Here is a 23,400-nt window from a genome sequence, read left to right as displayed (position 1 = left end):
GAGCCCTGAGGATCAGTCAGCTCACATATATAAAGGCATGTGGACAGCTGAGGCTAATCATTAGGTTTGACTACCAGGTAAGGTGTTGGCGTAGGAGTGGAGGCTTTATCACACCCAAAGCTTTACAATTCCTCCAGGCTGCAGGACTCAGGCAAAAAATATTTGGGATTCTGAGAAAACAAAAGCTTTTGTTCCTTGGAAACTCATTTATACAGGGAAGCCTACTCCACCTCCACCTAACAAACTGTACTTGAGTCACCTCTATTGGATCATCCCCTGCAGCTATTACCTTCTGTACAACATCCCCCCCCTTTAGATTGTAAGCTTCATGAGCAGGGCCCTCCTATCCCTACTGTATTGAACTGTGTTGCTATTGTACTGTCCCCCTTTATACTGTAAAGCACTGTGCAAACAGCACTGTGTTGGTGCTATATAAATCCTGTAATGCGCATACTGTTGATGCTGTATAAATCCTGAATAATAATAATATAATATTTTTTTTTTACATCATTCATAAACCCTGATGCTCCTCACCATGTTTATGTGAGAAACCTAAGTGACCACAACCCTGCCAGCCAGTGACTCACAATATATACTGTACATACAAACACATACGGTATATACAAATATAGCATAATGTTTCATATACAAAAATCCAACTTATTCAGGTCTTATATAAACTTGCTTGAGTACATCAAGTCAATGTACTGCGTAAAATCATCCGCTAACCTTGAATTCTGGAACATTGCAATCTTCTGGTCAGGGATTCTTATTTCCATCCATTAAAATCTCTACATTCTTAATATGCACTTCACTACTGCAGTCTAGTTATATACCATTTATAATGAAATTATTTATGTTCCCTTCCCCCCCTCATACAGAAATTTAGATCTGAAGGAGAGATGATGCCAAGCACAGAATCACTGACAATAGGATGCAGTACCACTTAGAGAACTTCTGAAATGTCTATTCAGTCAGCTCTGCTCTGCCAATAGAAAAACAATATAAAACTGAGGTAAAAACTGAGTGGATCCTTCTGATCTCAGCACAGCTGCAACATTTCCTCTACTGTACAAGCAGTGAATTCAGAGCTGGCCTTGAAACAGTTTTGTAAATGTTGTTTTATATTGTAGATAAAGAGGTGTTCCAAAAAAAGAAATTTGGACTTTGCTACAAACTGCCTAACCAAACCACATCCGACTCAAGATGGCCATCTCCACATTCTTACACTATCCTAAAGGAATAGGACGATAATTTCTATTTCAGGGTTAATCCTTATAGTAACCCATACATGATCCGATACAATAAACTGTTGATTTCTTACCCTCATCACAGGTAAAGTCCTGTATTGCAACATCTTGTATGGGAATCTCCTTCAGGAAGTATGGCTTTTGGCATCTTGGATTTCCAGTTACAATTCGTTTCTTCCTAAGCCAGTTTCCAAGCCAGGCCAGGTGACAGTTACAGTTGAAAGGGTTTCCCAGAAGGTTCCTTTAATAGACAATGACAATTTACATCCAATCCACATGCAACAGCAAATATGCAATAGAGAAGACTTTATACTTAAAGCAGACGTAAAACCCTGCATAACATTTAATTTGCTAAGCGCTGTGTATCATACACAGCTGTCTTTTAGAATATACTATTTTAATTTTTTTTCATCTTTTCTTCTCTGTGTTGTTGATCTCATCCAAAATACTTTACAAGAGCTGTACTCTCCAGCGGCAACTGCCACATCATTGCTTTGGCTCCCAGTGGTGGCATAATTTAAGCATGCTGCTTATAGTGTTGTCACCCTACTTAAGGGAGTTCCTGTACAAGGGCCTTCATGGCAATAATGGCAATTATTATTTAAATGAGAATTGTAGATGAAAAAATATTAAACCTGGCTATTGAAATAAAATGAATGTTAAAGATTCAGAGAGATTTTTGTGATTATCTGGAAAAATAGATAAATTGTGTTCCATCTATTTTAAAGCAACTATTTGAAATCTCGTATTTCTTACATTTTTTTAAAACCAGTTCTACATACCACAGATCTAGATTCCAATGGTTCAGATCTTTATTTTGACCGCCAGCTGTATTATATTCTCTAAATAAGTCTGGACTGTATCAGTTGATGACAAAGATACTTTTTTTAAAGAATGATAATGATGTTCACAGTAATAGTGATGATCATCATTACTACACATTTTTTGGACAAATTTGCAAGGAGCTCTGCATTACATAAACATTAAAATGTCTTAGATGGGTTAATTTAGTTTGATTCATGCAGGTTTAAACTTTTTATTATATATTTATAGTTTCCAGCTGTAGGAATAAAGACAAATCCCCATGAACAAAGACCCTCCGTCCTTTATAAAATTAAAAAATATACAAAATAAACAAAATGGTTTATATTGCCAAACAGATGCTCCAGTATTTTCGGCTAATAGCAAAAAGGAAAATAGTGGTGTAACCTTTAGAAGCCAGTGAAATTTCTATCTACCTTAAGGTGTCTACAGGCAGCCCCAGCATTCAGGGGAATATGGGTAGGCTCAGTCCTTGTTTGTGTTTGGGACCAGATCCTTCTGTTCCTCTTCATTTCAGAGTTGTCTCTCTTTTATGCCTGTATATATATCTATCTATATGGAATTATTTAACTAATAAAAATGTTTATGATTTCTAAATTTAACACCCAGCCTCTAAATTATTGCATATTTTTAACTGCGAGCATAAAGTATAGTATGAATGTCAGTATAAAGTTGTAAAAAAATTATCAGTATTTTGTGATTTATTTTGGTAATGTTGAATTTTGTAGGCATCTGCAAATATACAAAATGTGTCTCCTGTTCATGAATTATTCATGGTCTATATAAATATAGGTGTATTGGGGGTGTCTGTTATTATCTCAGAATGTTGGTATGTGCATCGTTTCATAATGCTCCATCCACCATGCTTTATCACAAGGATAAGGCTGTCTAAATAGCCATGTGCTTGTAATTTTCAAATCTCATCGGACTCATTTTTATTAAAAATAAGTCCACTTATCCTGGTCTGTTAACTTTGTGAATTAAGCCTATTGTCTGCTGTTTTATATATAGATATTAATATTAGGCTATCTTGGCGGCGCAGCAAGCACAGCCGAAAATTGCCTATATTTCAGTTCCAGGATGCCACTGGAGTGCCTGTATAAAAGTCACTATTTTAGGTAGTTGTATAGCACTAACATTTTTATGCAGTGCTTTATGTACTGTATATTCACATCAGTCATTGTCTTCAAGAAGCTTACAATCTAAGGTCCCTATCTTACATACATACATACATACACATACTGAGGGCCAATTAGACAGGCACCATTTGGAGTAATTAAAGTTATATTGATTTACTAAATGAGTAGAGGTTGTAGTTAGTTAAGTGCCATCAACTCAGGTCTGAGTCCTAGTGACTTGATGAATGAGAGATCCAAAAATAAGTTGATTTTATGTTAGTCTGGTGAGATCCTCCAGTGTCATTCCCACAGCTGTAGTCAACCATCCAGTGGCCAGTCTCCCTCTTCGCCTGGTTCCTTCAATCCTCCCACATTATTTCCTTCTCCAGTGATCTCTCTCAGAAGACAGCGTGACCAAATTAGGACAGTCATAACTGCATCGTTAGGGATTCTAGTGACATAACCGGTTTGATCTCTTCCAAAATTGATCTGTTAGTTCTACGGCTATCCAGGGCACATAACGTTTTTCTCCAGCACCAAAGCTCACATGGGCCAATCTTCTTTGTATCCTGTTTCCTTAGTGTCCAGCTTTCACAATCATAATTGACAACAGAGAAAATTAGTGCATGGACGAGCATGATCTTCGTTTTGAGTGTAACTTCTTTGCCTTTCAATACTTTGTCGGGACTCTTCATTGTGTAGCTACCAAGTGCTATTCTGAAAAGTATTTAATCACTGCTCTTGTCTTCCTTGTTTATGAAAGTGCATAGGAGATTAAAATGCTTTTACTTTATAATTATAACTTCAGTCATTGTAATTTTCTGTGTTATGGGGCTGTACACTTAGCAAAGTGTAAGCTCAGTAAATTAAGTGAAGTTGTGTTTGCTTTGTTTATCCCAGTGGTCTCCAAACTGCAGCATTTTGCTTGCATTTACCCAGCCCTTGGGGCACTATTCCTTCCACTACTACGAGGCACTATACTTTCAACTGACACCAGTGATGAGGCATCATTCCTTCCACTGATAGCAACAACGGGACACTATTCTTCCCACTAACACCAACAATGGAGCACTAATGCATCCAGTGACATCAACTATGGAGCTCTATTCCTTCCACTTACACCTACGATGGTGCCCTCCTTCCACTAGCACCAACGACGGGATACTATTCCTCCCACTGACAACAACGATAACACATGGCAATAAGACCAATGACAATTCCTCCTCATACTGACCACAGGTGCTATGTCATTTGTTTACTGCCACTGATGCTAGGGCATTTTCTAATTCCACTGGCCACATCTCAGCCCTCTAATGTTTGAAAGACAGTAATCTGGCCCTTTGTTTAGAAAGTTTGGAGACCCCTAGTTATTTAATACACATGGACAAAAAAACAAAACAAAAAAAACAGAACATTTGCTGGCACATAATTGGACAATTGAAGTGAACACAGCTTGATCTTATTTACTAAGCTTAGCAAATATTCACTTAGAATTTACTTTTCCTAATGAACAGTGCAAGAAGGGAACAGTTATTTTATTAAATCAACTCTCCTGATATGCATGTAAGAAAATGTATATACCTCTTGCCGTCTAGTGCATAAAGAGTTAAATAAAAAATGCATGCAAATAATCTTGGCACATCTATGAACTGTCACTTTTTGGAATATATTGAGCTAAGCCAGCAGTGAACCTTTGTTACTCAGAGCCAAGCTCTGGATATCCTTTCAGTGATTCACACGAGCTAGCAGCGCCATCAGATTGTCATGAATCCCTATTCAGCTCATTTAACAGGTTATTTCAGTTTGTACCCAATCTGACTCTCTGCTAAACCACACCTCTCACACAAAGCAGCCACCTGATAGAGGAATGAAGGCAGATTACTTTTTTGTTATTGGATTTTAACTGACAAGCGCAATTTCATTAATTTGTCTACTTGAGATTTCCATCTCGTCTGCAGCGTCATGGAGCAGTTTTCCAATTCAAACTGACAGCAGACTTGATTACATGCCAGTTATAGAAATGAATTCTCTCGCAATCCCCTGTAACCCTGGCATCTTAGCACTTCATTCCTTCTCTACTGACAATCCTGCCCTTCATAAACATGCCATCTTTCATTCTCGGAAATTAGCGGCTAGGTGTATAGTGTCACATTTCATATACATGAAGAAGTAAGAGTCTTATTGGTCCTTGTGACCCACAGAAATAGCTGGGAATTTAACATAATGACAATCCATTCTGTCTTTAAGTGTACCTGTCACCTAATGCATGCTGCAAAAGAGCGTATTTTGCAGCCTGAAACACTCTTCATCACACCAATTCCACAAAAAATCTTAAAGTGGGAGTCCAGAGAAGGGTTAGAACTATTCTCAGGTTTTTATTGCTCATTCCATCCTCAGCCTTTTACTTCCTAAAGAATTTTTATTGCATGACCAATGGGATATACATTGTCTTCACTTTTAGAGTACCTGAAGACATAACATTTATTCATAACATCCAAATTGGTAAACATTTATTCACATTTTTGTGTTATTTTTAGAATTAAGGAAGAGGTCTCAAGGATCTTAACCTTTTCTATACTTATCTCAGTTTTATTTATATTTTATTTTTCTTACGCTCAGCTGGAGCAGCTGTCCCACGTTGGCTTTAAAACTGAGAACTTAGCGATTACACGACTACTGTCAGTCACTCCACTGGACAGTAAAGGCCACAGGTGCTTTGGCTTTCAGCTTCACTCTGAGATGCAGAGCCAGCTCTCAGACAGCCAGGTGGATCCCAACAATATTGTCAGGATCTCTCTCGAGCCTGGAGCGGCTCTGCTATATCAGCTGATAGTGGGCAATAACCTGCTATGAGCTGAATCTGGGTTACAAGAGAGAAAACATAAGTGCACTCCTGTGACCCACAAATATGGCAAAAAAGTTAGGCCATGCTTCTCTTTTAAAGACCCTGTAAGGACAAAAAAAATACCTTTTGATCTGTCACAAATGCACTTAATTCTTAAAAAGTCCTGTTCTTAGACCATTCATTTCAACAACATAATTATATGTGTGTTTTATTTATTTTATTTACCCTTAAAAACTTTGTGTTGACATCTATAAGCCCTGAGACTGCTGCTGGGTGCCATCTTGGATGTGATATAAACAGTCCCAGCCCACTCAGAGCTGTCACTCTAGTATTCATCTTCGCTGCACACTAGCAGTTACATAAAAAGGTTATTTATTTTATTTATGACAGCGTTGTCAATTTAAATAGCTCTTTATATATATATATCTCATATATTCACATCAGTCCCTGCCCCCAAGAAGCTTACAATCTAAGGTTCCTAACTTGCATACTAGGGCCAATTCAGACAAGATCCAATTAACCTATCAGCATGTCTTTGTAGTGTGGAAGGAAACCAGAGTACGGTTATTGGTTATGTAGAGAGATGAGGTTTAGAGTAACTTGAGAATAATCGGACCCTCACATAGGAGGAGACAGCTATGGCATACAAAAAGTGAGCAGGCTGTGCTAAGAAACTAACTCTTCCTGGAGTTAAAATGAATAAAATTGCCTATTTCCTATGTCATGCACAAAAACCTTACTGATATTATATGATCCACGTTGGATAACTGTCTTTTTGTTAACAAGTCATATTCTGATTGTAGTATTTATCCATTTATATCCTTCAATGTCTGAAGATTGGCAGTTGATAGCAAGGCACTTATGGACAACTACAGGACTTTGACCATAACTCTGTTTATCAAGGTTACATTTTATAACAGTTTGATTGAATATTTAAACAAATCTGATTGGTTTCCATGGGTTGCTGCACTTTACACACCTCAATTTACCATCAATATGACAAATAGCACGGCTAGAGGTCTACATTTTGCAATGAACAGGTTAAAGGCTCAGCAAAACCCCTACTTAGTACAGCAGGGGCCTCCAAGCATGGCTGTTGGGTTATCCTATATAATTCCAGTGCTAAGAAGATAGTTATTCAGAAGAAGATCACATAATGGTATGAACATTCTGTACTTTAAGGCATTACTTACAGTGTAGACAGGGAATGCAACGTGTCGAATGCTCCAGGGGCAACTGTGACAATCTGATTGTCATACAGAGAAAGTAATCGCACAGAGCTCAGGCCAGTGAAACTGTCATTATTCACACAGCTAATGTGATTACTTCTCAGCATCCTGCAAAAGAGGAAATAAAAAAAGGTTCAGCTTTGTTATATGCACAGTGTTATGCACAGGCCGTAGAGCAAAATTTAAAATTGATCCTACCTAGGATATACCCAAGGTGCCTGGACTCAATCATTTACACCACAGCCACTGATAAATCTTCAAGACAACACCCTGCAGTGTAACTACACCAGCCCTGGCATTAGCTCCTTTTATGTGAAGATTTCCCAACTGGATGCACAGTACATATAACGGTTTTTATTATGTGCCGTTTTCCTATACTGCTAAAAATGAAGCTCACATAAACAGACAGTATGTATGCATAAGTATATCTGAAAATGTATGCCTCAAGAAGAAATAAGCCTGCCATGGTGCCACCACTGCTCACCTCCTGCTGAAAATTCTACTTGCCTGGCTGTTATTCTATCCCACTGGTTTCAGTACTTTCTGAATCACTAAGGAGGAGCAAGTCATTTTGAACTTATAGATCCTCATTTTACATTTCTTACATATTGTATATTCTGTATATTAATAGATACAGAATGAACAACTTGATGATCACACAGACTATTTTTGCTTCTACTAGCTTCTGATTGGTCATGCCTGACTATCTGGGAAGAGGTGAGGACTTCTTGGCCTAGTTTAATGTAAAAATTGCAGCAATACAGATCACTGATCATGGTTGATGAAAGAGGAGATTTTAAATTTATATTCCTATAAGTACATCTGCAAAAAATGGTTGACTAAGCTGAATTAAAAGGATCAGCATGTAAACAAGATAACCCATGTTGGCCTTCACAAGGATTTTCATTAACAATGCTGAAATTCAAAGTGCAAGTGAGATCAATCCTACATAGCAGAGATGTTGATTCCATAATATTTAAAACATTGATTATCCTTATCTGTAGCAGATGAGATTTTTCAAAGGACTCCTTAAAAAATATGAATATGCCATACCCATTTTTCAGCAGGTTCTTATTAGTTACTTTAATGGAACCCAGAATTATATATGAAAATACGTACAGAGATTTTAGTCCATCCAGGCCTTTAAACATTTTATGGTGAACATTCTCTATTCGGTTGCTTGTCAAGATGAGCTCATTCACTCCATTGGCTCCCTCAAAGGCCCCTTCTTCAATATCAGTAATCTTGTTATTGCTTAGGTTTCTAAAAATAACACAAAATGCAAGAGCATAGAAAAATACACTTAATACAATGCCAGCATGAGAAAGTGGAAACACTTGGAAGATTATGATGTAAATTAAATAACCTTTGTTGGCGAACATAATATGTAAGTGTACATAACTTTGATCCTCCCTGTCAGCTGAGGGAGTTCTGTGATGGTTGGGAAATTTTGTGTTTGCTTAGATGTGTACTATGCACAGTTTTGGCAATACCAAAGTTTAATAAGGATACAGTATGTAGTCCTAGAAGTGAAGTTGACCAACCTATCTTCTGACCTTCTATTCATCTACCTCATTTAATGCAGTCATTTCAGCTGGGTCATTTTATACCTAATTATACTTCCATTAACGATGAAGTTCAAAGATATATAAAAAAACAACAATGAATGTAGTTGGGCATTTATTAAAAATATCACATTTATTTTAAAATGCAACTACTCTTATTAACTTTACTTGAATCTGTCTTTGTGTCATCCTAGTGTAATGCAGTATACAGCGGCACTCAGACTGTTAGAAGCAAGGTTGCACTAAGAGGCAGTCAGGCTATGCTGCAGGCAAATGCGCTGAAAGTGAACATGCTGATGAGAGAGAGCAGGGGCAGCACAAACACGCACCACTTTCTGGCTTGGCATTGTAGTTTAAGAAAGCTGCACTGCTACTGCATTGGCAACTATAGACCAGGCCACACTATCTGGCAGTTTGCCTACATTACAAGATTGGCAGGGGTGAGATTTCTTAACCTCTTCTAATTGCCACATGTCTGGTCAGAAAGGGAATACTAAACTAAACAACTGCACACACTAGTGCCTAATGGGCCATTGAGGTGCCATTTGCTGCAGCATCTACACTTAACATTGCAAGCCCATTCACTTCCTTTACTGGAAGACCAATTCAAAGATAGACAGGAAGCAACATGGAGCTACACAAGTGTGGGATGGCCTTTGTATTCATTGCATTTGTTTATCAATCCAGGGAAGTATTAAAAACACAGAGCATTTGTTGAAGTTTCTGCATAAAAATAGGCTTTTGTAAGCTCACCTATAGTGCTGCAGATATAAAAACTGTTCAGCTAGCTGTTTAATGAAATGTACATTTAGCAAGCACAACCAAAACCATACTATGCACATTAAAAAATGTGGGGATAAGTATTATGATGGATGCACATCACTAAGTTTGAGACTGGCAATAACATTTTTCCCTGGCAAGCACAGCATACCAGGCCATATTTATTTGAGAAAAGTATCCTAAACCCATCATAGCACTTTAGCTTTTACATACTGACCCCACTGACTCTCTATGGTATTAAAGAACCAGTAAACTAAAGGCTGTATATATTATTTGATTAAAATAAAGCTGAATGCTCACCAACCTACACGAGTCTGAAATACAGCAGCCCTCCTGGTAAGAGCCAAATGTGCCCAATTGTCATTCAAAGCCTGGATGTTGTCTTGCAGAGCTGATATCCTAGCTTCATGTCCAAACGTGGAGTTTGCAAATTTTGATTGTTTTTTGAGCAGATTTTCTCACAGTGCTTCTCAACCTTATAGTGGCAAAATTGGCCTGGAAATGTTGTGTACATCTGAGAAGCTATTAAAAAGACATTAGGCTGCAAGCTCCACTGTCATAGGCAATGATGTGCATGGACACATCTTTTTGTGAATGTGCATAATGTTTTAGCACTTTGAAAGTACGTGAAGTGTTTGAAACATCTTGTTTTGTAAACTCACGGAACCCACCGACCTGAACTGCCTGCAACCATCTTGACACAAAAGTTATCAAAGAAAACAAGAAGCTCAGAAAAGTCAACATGACTTATGATAATGATGAATTTGTACAGTGTAAATAAATGAAATATGTGAGAATCTCTGAATTTTCTTTCTTTAGAGCTTAGGTAATGGCCTAGAAACTAGGCATGCACTTTTCATCTTCTAGAAGTGGAGAAAATAAACACAATCTATCTTTCAACCTTGTGCCTTGCTGGTAAAAGCCAAGTTAAACATTGCAAAAGCAGCTATCTTTCCAAAGCTTGTGTGATGCTTTTTATGCGTGAAAGAAGATAAATTTGATTGAAATCTTTCAATTTTCTTTTCTCTTTACTGTGCTTCATTATATAGCTTTTACTTCATTGTAAATATAATTCAAGAGTCTTTGTATTAGAAGAAGAAAAAGCAAGATGGAAGGCAGGGAGTACAAGAAGTAGGAAGCGGAAAGGAGGGCACATAGAGAAATGAGAAAGAGAAAGGAGGAAGAGGAAGGGAGGAAGCAAAGAAAGGAGAGATGTAGGGAGCAATGGAAAGAAGGAAATGGGGATGGGGAGAAAGAAAGAGAAAAGAGGAATGAAGAGAGGAAAAAAAGAAGAAGAGAAGGAAAAAAAGAAGAGATGGTGGGAGGTAGCAAAAAAAAAAAAAAAGAGCATGGAGGGATGAATGAAGCAAAAACGGAAGGAAATGAGCATGAATGAAGAAAGGAAGGTAGACAGAAAGTGAGCAAACAAAGAAGGTAGAAAATAAAGGAACAAAGGAAGCAAGGCAGAAAGGAAAATAAGCAAAGGGGGTGGGGGGTGGAGAAGGAAAAAAAAAGGGAGAAATAGGAAGGGGAAATTTCTTCCTAGCTGTACTTGCAGACCAGAGATGCTATGAATAAGAAATCAAACCATTCTACTAATAAATGTAACTTTTTTAAACTGGGAATTTTTGAATGAAGTGGGGGTGAGATGAGGTGAAAGGCACTAAAACTCCTTTGGAACTACTAATGTGTTAATGACACATTATAGAACAGCAGGAGAACTGAACAGCAGGAGAACTATGCTGCCTATGCCTGGCCTTTAGGCTCCATGCACACAGGGCGTTTTAAAAAAACTGGTAACATTAGCTGTGTGAAGCTGAGTTTTTCTGAGTTTTTTTTAGCATTTTTGGATTAGCACTTAGTGGCGTTTTGCCATGTTTTTCCACGTCCTTGGTTTTTAGAGTTTTATTTGACCAAAAAAAAATATATTTTTGTCAACAAAAGGTCTTAAAAATGCTGGTTTGCCATGATTTACCGCATTTTGACGCATTTTTCAGCATTAGAGCATTTTTACAGCTAAAAAACTCCTCTACTCCTCTAGAAACCCACTAGTTCTGGGTTTTTTTTCCAGCCAAAAAATGCCCCTGCCAAAAAACATTGATTACAGTCTATGTATACATGGACACATAGGATAACATTCTGGCTGTAGAAAAAATGTCAAAAGCCAAAGACAGCATCTGTAAAAATGTCCAGTGTGCATGAGCACTTACACATTAACTGTTGACAATGGGGTTGATTTAATAAAACTGGTACAGCTCTGCATAGAAACTAATCATCTTCCAGGTTTTATTGCCAAAGCTTAACTAAACAAGCTGACATTAGATGTTTTTAATTCCTTTCTGTATAGTGTATAATACAGTTTCTTCCATCCATGTATCCTTATACATACATATAGAGATTTTTGTGTACACAAATACACAGATAAATTTTTTTTTTGCATATATATTTCTTCGTTTAGGTGTACATTTTACATGATAAGGAACCCTTAAGGTCTTTAGCGATATTTCCGACATGTAAGTACACCCGTATTAAGAATCTGATCTTTTTAGGATGCGTTCTTTGGTGGCCCTGTATATATTTGTTACTTACCTGTTTTTTAGATGTCAATACATCTGAATATATAACTTTGCATATGCATTTTAGCCAAAGTGTAGTCTATATCTTGTTTGATTGTCTTATTTATATGCTTTTAACTGCAACTGGGGCGGCACAGTGGCTTAGTGGTTAGCACTTCCGCCTGGCAGTACTAGGGTCGTTGGTTTGAATCCCAACCACGGCACCACCTGCTTGGAGTTTGCATGTTCTCCCTGTGCCTGCATGGGTTTTCTCCGGGTACTCCGGTTTCCTTCCACACACCAAAGACATGCAGATAGGTTAATTGGATCCGGTCTAAATTGTCCATAGTATGTGTATGTATGAATGTAAGTTAGGGACCTTAGATTGTACTCCCCTTGAGGGTTAGGGACTGATGTGAATGTACAATATATATATAAATGTAAAGCGCTGCGTAAATTGACGGCGCTATATAAGTACCTGAAATAAATAAATGTCCATAGAATTGTTTCCAATAGTTATATATTTTATTGTACCCCCTACCATCTTTTATATGCCCAATGTGTCTTGTGCCGGTCTTTGATTTTTATGTGTTTGCAGCTGCTGTACTTTGTGTCTGCTGGACGACCATACAACTACCTATAAATACCACATTTAACATGGAGTCTGCATGGTCTGAAGAAGCAGTGCATGCTCCGCAAATGCATTGCCACATTCCTCTGTCCAGTCATGAAGTCAAATCCTCCTGACCCAGCGTTCCACAAGAATCAGGAAGCCCTGGGAAGCTCTGGCGCTACTGATTGGCTTGACCGCAGTCTCATAGCATCAGACGGACCAGGACCGGGACTTGTGCTTGTGAGGATTGTTACTTGTAGTGCTACATGCTTGATTTCTACTCCTTTTGTGAGTGCATTTCTTTTATCACTATTTTCTTTTATCACTTTTTAACTGCTATACTTAGTTGGCGTTTGTCCTCTCTTTCCTGAAGCTGATTGGCTACCATGCACAGCTGCACCACATTCTAAGTGCTCAAGTTTTAGTAAATGTATGCTAATGTCTTGACAGCACTACTACTTTAACTATGCCCCATCTGTCTCTCTGGGATTAAACACACAGTATGTAATACAGAAGAGCTTTGGCAAGAAAACTACAAAAGACCTACATTTTCCGCAGCTGTGGGAGTTTCTTAAAGATTCCAGTTGCTTCTATAACTGTAAACTCATTATTGTTGAGACGCCTAAATGGAAAACAGAACAAATATACAAAATCATGGCCAAAATAAATGAGGAACAAATTTTGTTATCTTTTGGTTACAAACTGATGTTTACTGTTGTACAAATGTAACCAGTTCATTATTCACATTTATGACATGAAACAAAACAGCCTCAGCCCTTTAAAGGTAAAAATCAAAGCAGGTGTTTATAGCTATTACTTAGACATATACTTCAATATACATATATTGCTCAACATGTTTTCTAGTTCCCAACTACTACTAGATGGGACTGCATGTTTTGATATTCTACAGTAAGTCAACCATTCTTTCCCCAGATTTTTCCTATTTTATCACCCCTTTTACCACCTAGGTATCAAAAAACGTACACTGCTAAGAGTCTTCTCTAACTCAAAGTTCATAGAAAAACAAAAGTCTTATTCTTTGGTACCAGTTCTGAGCTAACAAACCCAATATAACCAGAAATTACTTTGACAAAGTTATACTAGTACAAGTTGGAGTCTGATGTGTTCCTATTTATGTATAAAATTTTGAGCTGTTCATCAACAAAGATATTTATTCAGCAGAACTTTCATCCCACTGCAAGAATCATTCAGGCAAGTGACTGTAAGAAAGTTACTAATGTAACTAGCTCCCGAGTTGTACAAATTTCTCTTACGTATGTTATCTACATAATGTTTTATGTACTGGAAATTATGAAGGAGATTACACACAGCAGCATAGGTAACACACCAAACTGTTGCACTGAAAATGTGTGAATAGGGACTGGCACTTGTGCTGAATACTCAAAAACATGTCGAGAGTTACATGTTTTATTTAATTTGTTAAAGCATGCCATGAGAATTTCAAACAATTGTGTTGTTGGACCTGGGAGACTGGAATCACACCAAACAGGATATTCTGGGTTGGAACAGTTGAGTTCAAATTATTGTTAATTTTTTGATGACCAATTGGAAATAAACAGGGATAGACCAGTGCTCCACATCATTGCCTCACGCGATAATTGTGAAATTGCCTCAATAACTAAATAGTGGAGATGTGTAACAGAAGAAAAACCTCCTGGGCTCAAGAGAGATGCACCGGCAATGACTAAACACAGTCCTTCAGCTACTTCACTATTGGCAAAGCATTGCAGCCCCCTCAGGGCTTGGGATGCTCAAAAGTCACACCATAAAATAAAAACAGAGGGCACATAAGCCTTGTGTATTACCTTTGTTATAGCTTAAAAAAAAAGGCTCTGAGGAAGAGGAGATCTCCCCTCAAAACGCATCAGCCATTCACAGGGTCTTCCAGTGGTTAGGACTTGTTCGGTTGACCTAGCGGTCCAGAACACTGTGGATACTGATGCACTTGTTTATTCATGCTGTTTGTACGTATACTTCTGTTTTTATTCTTTTAATAAAGCTATCACAAAAGTAATGAGCAAGTCTGGTATGCCTGGTGGAGGAAGATTCTTCTGAGGGTCTAATCATTTGCTACTACAGATCTTATCATTTATGGCCAGTTTTAGGTATGAGCAGTTACAGGTCCATAATATAATGAATCAATAATGTACTGATCAGTAGTATATAGAAGTACACAAAGCCCAAGAGTGCATAGTGGTTTATACTTACAGCTCAGCTGTGTATTGTGGAATGTGATCTGGGATTTTAGTGAGCTTCTGGTTTGAACAGTCTACAGTGGTTCCTTCACAGCGACACTTCTCTGGACAAGCCAGGTCAGCAAAGCAGTCTCCACTTAGTTTGGACCTGTAGTCTTCTGTACCTGTGGAACATGTTAACAGACACAAGTCACACAAAAAGTTTGTGGCATTAGCAAACATCACTGTCAGTGAAATTCTGTACAAGGCACAAGAATGGTATAGGGACAAAAAGTCATTTGTCATTTTCATGCTCTAGAGACAGACAGGTGGCTTGAGCACATACAAACGGATCTGTACATAGGCTTCAGAGGAACTGGAAAAATAGAACATTACTGGGTAGACATGACAGGGACACGTATGTTATCCAAGCTTTTCACAGCTGTACTTTCTGCTGGTCCAGGTCAGTGGCTCAGGTATGACTTATAACATATCAAGGAGTCTCTATTGTCAAATATTAGTGTGAGGTTTAATTTTACATTTATACCTATTAGAAACACGTCTTATTGTATTAATGCAGCTATGTAACAATTAAAGTTCAACTATCTTGCTTCATTATGTGTATACAGGCTTTCAAAGTATCCATTGTGTCCTGTGAAAAATAATCAAAGTCTGCTGGTGCCATGTTGTTGATTTACAGTTAAAAATGAAACAGACAAAATGGATCCCAGCAAAAAGAGTGTCTAATATATAAATTGTTGCCTACAGAAATCAATCAGATTCTCCCTCTCTTTCTCATATACCTTACTGCAGAGAACAAAAAACATGGGGCCAATTGATGTAGACAACAGACTGCCTGGATCATATGTTCCCTTGCATTTATAAATGAGGACAGTATTGTTTTTCTAAAAACATTTTACCGACAGCTGATAATTACTTAAGGCAGACAATACTGTTACTGCCAATATTTGACTACTAAGCAATGGACACAATGGAGAGTTCAAGAGTCTATACATGCATAATAAGACAAGACAGGTAATAAATAATTGTTCTCTGTAAAAAACAATGGGGGATAGCTGGAGCTGTCCTTTAAATTATCACAAGCATCATCAATTAATCAACTTTTTATTAGTCATAATGCACTAGCACAATTAAAACACTGATGATATTATCTGAGCGGGGGCTGCTCTGTTATAGCTACTTCCAGATCGTAATGGGTTAATTTGACTTTCCTTTTCTCAGCCTTGTTGCAGATGGAAGGGTTGCCAATACAGGGCGGTCAAGCCCTCCGCCGACAGCGAGGCTGGGTATACATCCTAGGTGCACAAGCCTCAGCAGCTTGCCATGCTGTAGAAAGCTGCGTGACGTTCCATGGTGCTTGACAGAACCATGTTTTACTCATACCTGACAACCACATGGTTAGATCAAGCACAACAGAACATCTCGCTGGGTTACCATAAGTGCATCCATTACACCATAGATAGGACCAAAGGGGGAGGGGAAAGAAAAAGGAAGGAAAAGGTGGTCGCTGGAGAATCTGCTGGAGTGTAATACCTGTGTGCAGCAGGTCATTCAGGTTACAGAATGCGCACTGCCATAGCAACAGTATTAACAGGCAAATTAGGCAACAGCACAGAGAAACATACAAGAAAATGGAGAGAAGGAGAAAACACAAGGCCTTTTTTTTTTAAATCTTTCTTTGGTTTCCACAACAACGACATCAGACATAGATATGGAAATATACAAGGATTCTCTGTTAAAATTCCACTTCCACTGCGTAGGCCATGTAGAAGCAGTATTTCCTTTTCCCAGTCCTCACATACCCCCAAGCAGGTCATATTTTGAGAATTTCCCTTAGCTGTAGTAAGCACTCATCCAGTGACATCTGGTCATAAAAAGTATCTGTCTCAGATGCTTCTGATGAACGCTGCCAACCAACAAATCACAGGCATAATAGATTAATTGCAGTGATGTTATCCATAGTAAAGATGTGTAGCCAGTGAGTTTGATATTTGCAGGTTCCATCTGAGGGATCTGAGACAGGTCCACATAGGAGAGGTGCAGAGATGATGGTGTGTAACCAGATTCTTTTTAAAGAAATCCTCAAAACATAGATGATCGATTGAGGGTTATAAGGATTGGAGTCAAGAAACTTTGATATAAGCTGCATAATTTTTCTTTGCAGGTTGATGATGAAGTACTATTTCATAAATTTGGTAGGGGAGGTGAAAATTGTGAATAGAGAGAACTCCAGTCAAGGCAAACTTCCTACTGTTCCAAAGAACATGGATAGGGTTAATTCTGTAATACCTATGCTGTGTTAATACAATTTTACTCAGTCTGCTCTTAGTTCTAGATCCATTGCATGCCTTCCAAGACCTGTCTAACTCACAAAAGTCTGTGTGGAGAGGGCCCTGCAGAAAATACCATCCTCTCCCACACATGATCCTTCTACATACCGATTTATTTTATCTTACCCATGTGTGTAGATATACGAATGTAATCTGCTTTCTACAGATAAAAGTATTAATAATAGTTAATATTTTACACCCATATTCTTCAAAAGTATACTGAACTGAATATTTGAGAAAGACTACTAAATTTGTTTCTTAAATAACCATTGTTGTGATTGACTGCTCCCATGTTAGTTCATCCTATACAGTACATATTTCCAATAGTAGATTAACGGGAAGATAGGGGGGGTATCAGTAAGAAACCATTCCAAGGGTATTCAAGTTTATTGACCCTTGTAAGCATTCAGAAGTTTCTTTCTAGCTGGTTACTACTGTCCACTGTGCAGAGTGTTTTGTTTCTGATTTTATCACAGCAGGTGTTCAAGAAGGATATTAACTGTTCTGCCTCACATTATAGAGATACAGATATGTTTATTTATTCTCTTTGAAACCAAAGGAGGAGGTTAATGGAGGAGTGATCTATACGGGTGGGTCCCTGTTTGATTGCTGTTTATTCAATGGCTTTATTAAACCTTTACTTGTTACATGGGAAAATATAACCACTATTCACATGGGTATTTCTATGAGAAATGTAAGTGCTAACAAGATATATGTATATATATACACACACACGCACACTGTATGCAAATGTATTTTATTTTGGGGGGTGGGGGAGCTTAGACACTATATGTGTGGTCCTAACCAGTCTTGGTGTTCTTCATCTATTCGATATTATGCAATTATGATATGAATGTTGAGACATCTTTGGCACCAAGGTTTCTATTGGCTACCAGTAAAGCTATGCTAGGTGTTCCTGGATACTCACCCTCTCCTGGGGTCTCCCTTCAACTTCAATTACGCAGTGGGAATGCACACACAGGGCTTGCAGCTTTTGATTAAATACTTCAAAATGTGATAAATGAACACTCTGATATTCCACCTCAAGCAGCGGAATTGTCCACAAAATGCATTAAGGGATCTCGAGTCTAATACATCTGTTGTACATCTGTAAATGTGTATTTATTTTGCATGTATAACAATGTCCTTGTTACTACAGGAGATATTGTTACAAGTCCTATAATGGGTACTTGAACAATGTTTTACTGTATATATCACTTTCTGGGTAGCACTTTTTGGGTGTTTGTTACCTTTATTTGAAAAACAATATTTTTTTTACTGTGTATTTGTAACATTTTCCGGTTATGTAGACTACTTATATCCAATGTATAACTTAAGCTCAATTTATGTAGACTACCTTTAGCCAAATTATAACTACTTAAGTCCAATTTATTCTAAACAGTTTTTGGCTTTATGTTTATTTGGGATAAGGTATGCCCTTTAAGGGAGAGTTGGTTGGAATCCTTATCAGTTCTTCTTTCCTTTTATTTTTCAATATTATGATAAATATGTTACAACAAGCACATGGCAGAAAAGTGATACATTACCAGCACAATATGAATGCCCATTGTAAAGTCCACTTTTCCTAATTTAGGTTTTGTTTGCCTTAACTGGAGTTCCTCTTTAAGAAAAAAAGTGTTGAGTTAATAGAGAGAATGTTTTGCAAAACCCACAGTCATTTGGTTTCTTTAGAAGAATATAACATGTTGGGCTGGAAAAAAAGGGCACATTAGGATCAGAGAATATTTTATGCTAAGAGAAAGATTTATTACTTACAACCCAAGTGATGGATGCCTGAAAAGTAAAGGTGGTCAAGGAGGAGAGAAAGCAAGACGTAAACAGAAGAGAAGCAATGTGTATTGGCTTTAAACTGAGGGAAATGCACGGTAAACTGATTAGTGTAAAACACAACAGCTAGAGAGGGCAAACGCATTTTCCACACAACAGATCCACAGTCGTTACAATGACAGGATGTGCAGGGTAAAATGTTTACACACATTACTGGATTTTAAACACATGTACTCTGGCTACCTCAAGCCAGTGGTAGCAGCTCAATCTTAGGCTTTGGCCTATCCCTTTACTAGGACTGTAACACCTCAGATGGAAAATGGCTGGGACAAGTTAGCAAGCACCATAAGAACCTTAAAAAGGAAGTTGTCAGATGCTTGCTGTAGAAATCTACCATAATCTGGCCAAGAAAGACGTTCTGAAAGCAAGCTATAAAACTGTTCTTGAGTGGTTGTTAAGAGTTGTAAGGTATTTATGTTATACCCATTAGTGTCAACTTTTACAAAGATGCTTTTTTGCATCTGTCATTAACTAGTCTCACCATGTGCAACAGAAGGGGGGACCCCTTTAAATGACTAACTACTAAAAGGTAAGTCCATCAATTTTTGTACACAGAGCCAAAAGTTTCCTAAAACTATAAAATATGTTAGTCATCTGTATTCATGCCTTCAAAAACCTGTTTGACTGGTCAGATCCACACCTTCTAATGAAAATAAATGCACTTACAATATTTTGACTCACAGAAGACCTCCAATTCCAAAAATTAATTAGCGTCCGGCAAAACACAATCTCCTTTAGTAAGCCTGCCAGCTGGATGCATTTCAAATGTACAGGTTATTCCAGGCCTCTCTTGTTGAAGAAAAAGCCTGGGAATCAAACATTTCCCTTTGAATTTGGGTTCTACTGAACACCAGTCATCTGGGTGCCAGAAGTATGCAGCAGAACAATTGCATCATTGCTGACCACCAAATGGTTAACAGATACCTCAGCATAGTTCTGAACTACTGTGAAAGTCTGTATTTCCTGAACTTCTTTGAAAGTATCAGTGGACACTGCACATTTTATACACATAAGGCTTGATTACAAAGTGGAAATAGGCTGTGAACTTTGCAATTGAAAATTCTCCCTTAGCTTAGCAAATGAGATGAAGTTCTGCTGACTCGCATCATCCAATCATGTGCAAACAAAAAATACAGGTTTTTTTGTTTTAATTTCCCTTGCAAATAATTGAGAATTCTTTGCAAAGTAAATTTTCAACACAATTACCAAGCTAAGCAAATACTGCATTGCAAAGTGAACAACCTATTTGCTCTTAGTAAATCAACCCCACTGGCTCAATCCTGCTAACAATACTATAGTTGAGGAGGGACCCATATCTAAAGTCTTTAATTCTATTGAGATTTCTGATGTTCACTATCTAATGACTTCTTATATATTATGTAGACTTTAGTGATGATCGTCTCCCCTTCCAACATGGCCATAACAGTGTCATTAGTTGGATCTTCAAATACTATGGCCATTTAAGCTACAGTGTAGGCAATCTGTTATCAGAAGGTGTGACACTATCTTTTGACTTTGTAATGGACTGCATTTATAAATCAATAAAGGCATTGAAAATGGTGCTCCAGCTCTGATAAAATATATGTTAGTGCACCATCTGCTCGTTGTGGTCTGCAATGGAGCCTCATATTTCTTCTGGGACTACAAGCTGGAGCTTGCATTAACCATCAACTAGAATGTCCCATATTCTGCATTCATACATTATAAATATATCAACTACTGGACTTATTTATGTAAAATTACAGCAAATAGAAAAAATATTTTTTTTCGTTTCTCAGGGTACAGCCACTCCAATCTCTAAATATAACCTATGACCATATTTATTTCTATTTATGAAACTGGCAGCACCGGCAGCATGTAATTTACCTGATCGGTTAAATCAGACATCAAAAAGAGTTTGTGCTCACTGCCCACTATGCTTTAGGATCATTAGGAGTCATTGGGAGCCATGAGTTTTGCGCCCACCCACAGCTCCTAGTTTATTAAATTCTAACGCATGTATTATTGTAAAGGTCATGGGGATTCCTTAAAGGGACTGTATAGTGTTTTTTTTATTTACTATGTTTAGGATTAAAGGATAAGTTCATTTTTTTAAAAAAATAATAAATGCAAATTGTAAGAAAAAGTACATTTACAATTTTTTTTTCGTAGGAGCTGGCAAAGCGTTGCACCTGTGATCAGCAGACCGCGGGTGCAATGCAGCGCTCCTGCAGACTGTCAGTATATATGTCTGCTCATACCTCATACGTGCATGCAGTTACACAATGACAGGAAGAATCATTGAACTACCTAGAGTGCTCAAAAGTGCCCAGGTACGGTAGTTCATTGAGAACTTCATGCTGACAGCTGCACAGGCTGTTGGTATTTGTAGCTCATTCATTCACAGAACTCTGAATGAATGACGCTGCTGTGTGGGTGGAGCCCCACATGGCTGCACTCTTTTCAAATAGTGACAGCAGGTACAGGGAGAAGATCCCTGGCCTGCTGTCACAGGGAGTGTGGGGATCGAGGAGCAGCTGCAGGAGTGGGAACATGTTCCCAAAGGTGAACTTGCCCTTTAATAACAAAGACATTCAACTCTATAGGGCTTTGTATAGAGTTTTATTTAAAGAAAGACAGCCTGAAAGAAAAAAAGCTACTGCTATACCTTTTTTTTTATATATGTATTATCGTATTGCCATTAGTGTCATATATCAAATGCTAATTTATAAAATAAAAAAAATGCTATTTGAAGAATAAAAAGCTATATTAGAGTAAGTGGATACATAAATAGCAAACCAAAACTGACTCAAAATGATTACAGTTTCTGTTTAAACAGTAAATGACTTTCAATAAAGAGTTACTGATTCTTGTGCTATGGGTTGCTGCAGTGAAAAAATTAACACTGCAATGTTCAAGCTGCAAGTGTTTCTTTTTCACAGAAAGTACTGTACATTTTCAGAAATGTTATTAGTTATCTGCCATGTGCCATGGATAGAGTTAAAAGAAATCGAAGTCCTAGGAATACACAATTTCCAGTTTCGATGTATCTATAATGCATGACCTGCATGTGCAGTAAATGTTGTGGTTAAAATTACAAAGCGTATATTTGTCTCTTTTATGAAAAGAATATGACATTTAAGATTCAGTGCACACTCCTGCCTTTCTGTCCCGTCTGCAATACACATGGATGGAATACTTGTGCTCGGGGACATGAGAGGACTCGCCCAGCAGGAAATTAAACCTGTCATTGTCAGTCTGCTGCGCCACTTCGGTAAACCCATCTGAAGAATGGTATAGTTACATACAAGAGATTCTGAGCTTTTTTTTTTTTTACTGTTATGTTGAGCTAAGGGGCTTATAGCACATATTTCAATGTAACACACCTTTGCTACTAAGCTTTGGTGCTAAAAGGGATTTTTACACATTGACATGCAAGAATCTCACTAACAAAAGACACAAAGGTTGACATGAAGGCCAATGTACTGAAATACACTCAAGGAAGAGAAAGGTGCTACCCATTAGCCTTGGTTTGCAATAAACACACACAATCACATAACACACAATAATAAAACCATTAAATATATACTAAAGGTTCTGGAATAAAAGGTTCTTGTTTTAGGTGACCTAAGTAAACAGACAAGGAGCTGCATGCAGGCAGGAGACATTTGAACTGCATACTTGTCAACAGTCCTGACTTTTGATGTTCAGAAGATTTACAGTCTTGTGGCCAATCCTAGCCCAAGAGTGAAAAATCTTCTTCCTGCTCCAGCTGTTTGTAGCCATTCCCCTCTCTGATGCTGGAAGTTGTAACAATACACAACTGCATCTCCTCCTATTGCTGCAGCTAGAGGTGTACTGCAAGTCCCCACTCCTACACAAGGCCAAAGACTGCTGTTGAGGTAAGATGATCTACCACCCTCCAGGCAACAGTGCCTTCTTTATATCATCTTCCAAAAAAGGTTTGAAGAAAAGGCAGCTAAATCAGAGGAGCAGTTTTGTGATTTTTTTTTTATTTTTTTTCAACATAATTTAAAATGGAAACTGGCAAGTATGCTGGCTGCACATGCAAGACTTCCTGGGAAATGACTAATCATAGGGAGATGACCCGTCTTCGAATCACAACCTACCTGGAATGAAATATTGCTCTTTAGCTACATGCAAAAATGAAAAAAATGAAAAACAATTGCATCTAAATTGCAGCAAGTCAAAACTGAAAATATATTAAGAAATAAGAGATCTGTGTTGTT

At 37.8% G+C, this 23,400-nt stretch overlaps 1 protein-coding gene across 4 annotated transcripts in view; it reads right to left on the bottom strand.

The window, feature by feature from the left end:
• SLIT2 (slit guidance ligand 2) overlaps positions 1-23,400 on the bottom strand; it is a 386,975-nt gene that overhangs the window by 50,148 nt on the left and 313,427 nt on the right. For all 4 annotated transcript variants that reach the window (XM_089677471.1, XM_089677469.1, XM_089677470.1 and 1 more), the window contains 5 exons: positions 15,007-15,157; positions 13,325-13,399; positions 8,384-8,527; positions 7,229-7,372; positions 1,325-1,491 (listed from right to left, as the gene is read on the bottom strand). In XM_089677471.1, the coding sequence (XP_089533597.1) occupies positions 1,325-1,491; positions 7,229-7,372; positions 8,384-8,527; positions 13,325-13,399; positions 15,007-15,157 (681 nt within the window). The remainder of the gene's footprint in view (positions 1-1,324; positions 1,492-7,228; positions 7,373-8,383; positions 8,528-13,324; positions 13,400-15,006; positions 15,158-23,400) is intronic.

This window comes from Staurois parvus, unplaced genomic scaffold (genome assembly GCF_062004578.1).
Source record: "Staurois parvus isolate SC_StPar_1 unplaced genomic scaffold, SC_StPar_1.0 ptg000186l, whole genome shotgun sequence".
In the NCBI taxonomy this organism is placed as follows: domain Eukaryota; kingdom Metazoa; phylum Chordata; class Amphibia; order Anura; family Ranidae; genus Staurois; species Staurois parvus.
This window is presented reverse-complemented; position numbering and strand designations above follow the sequence as displayed.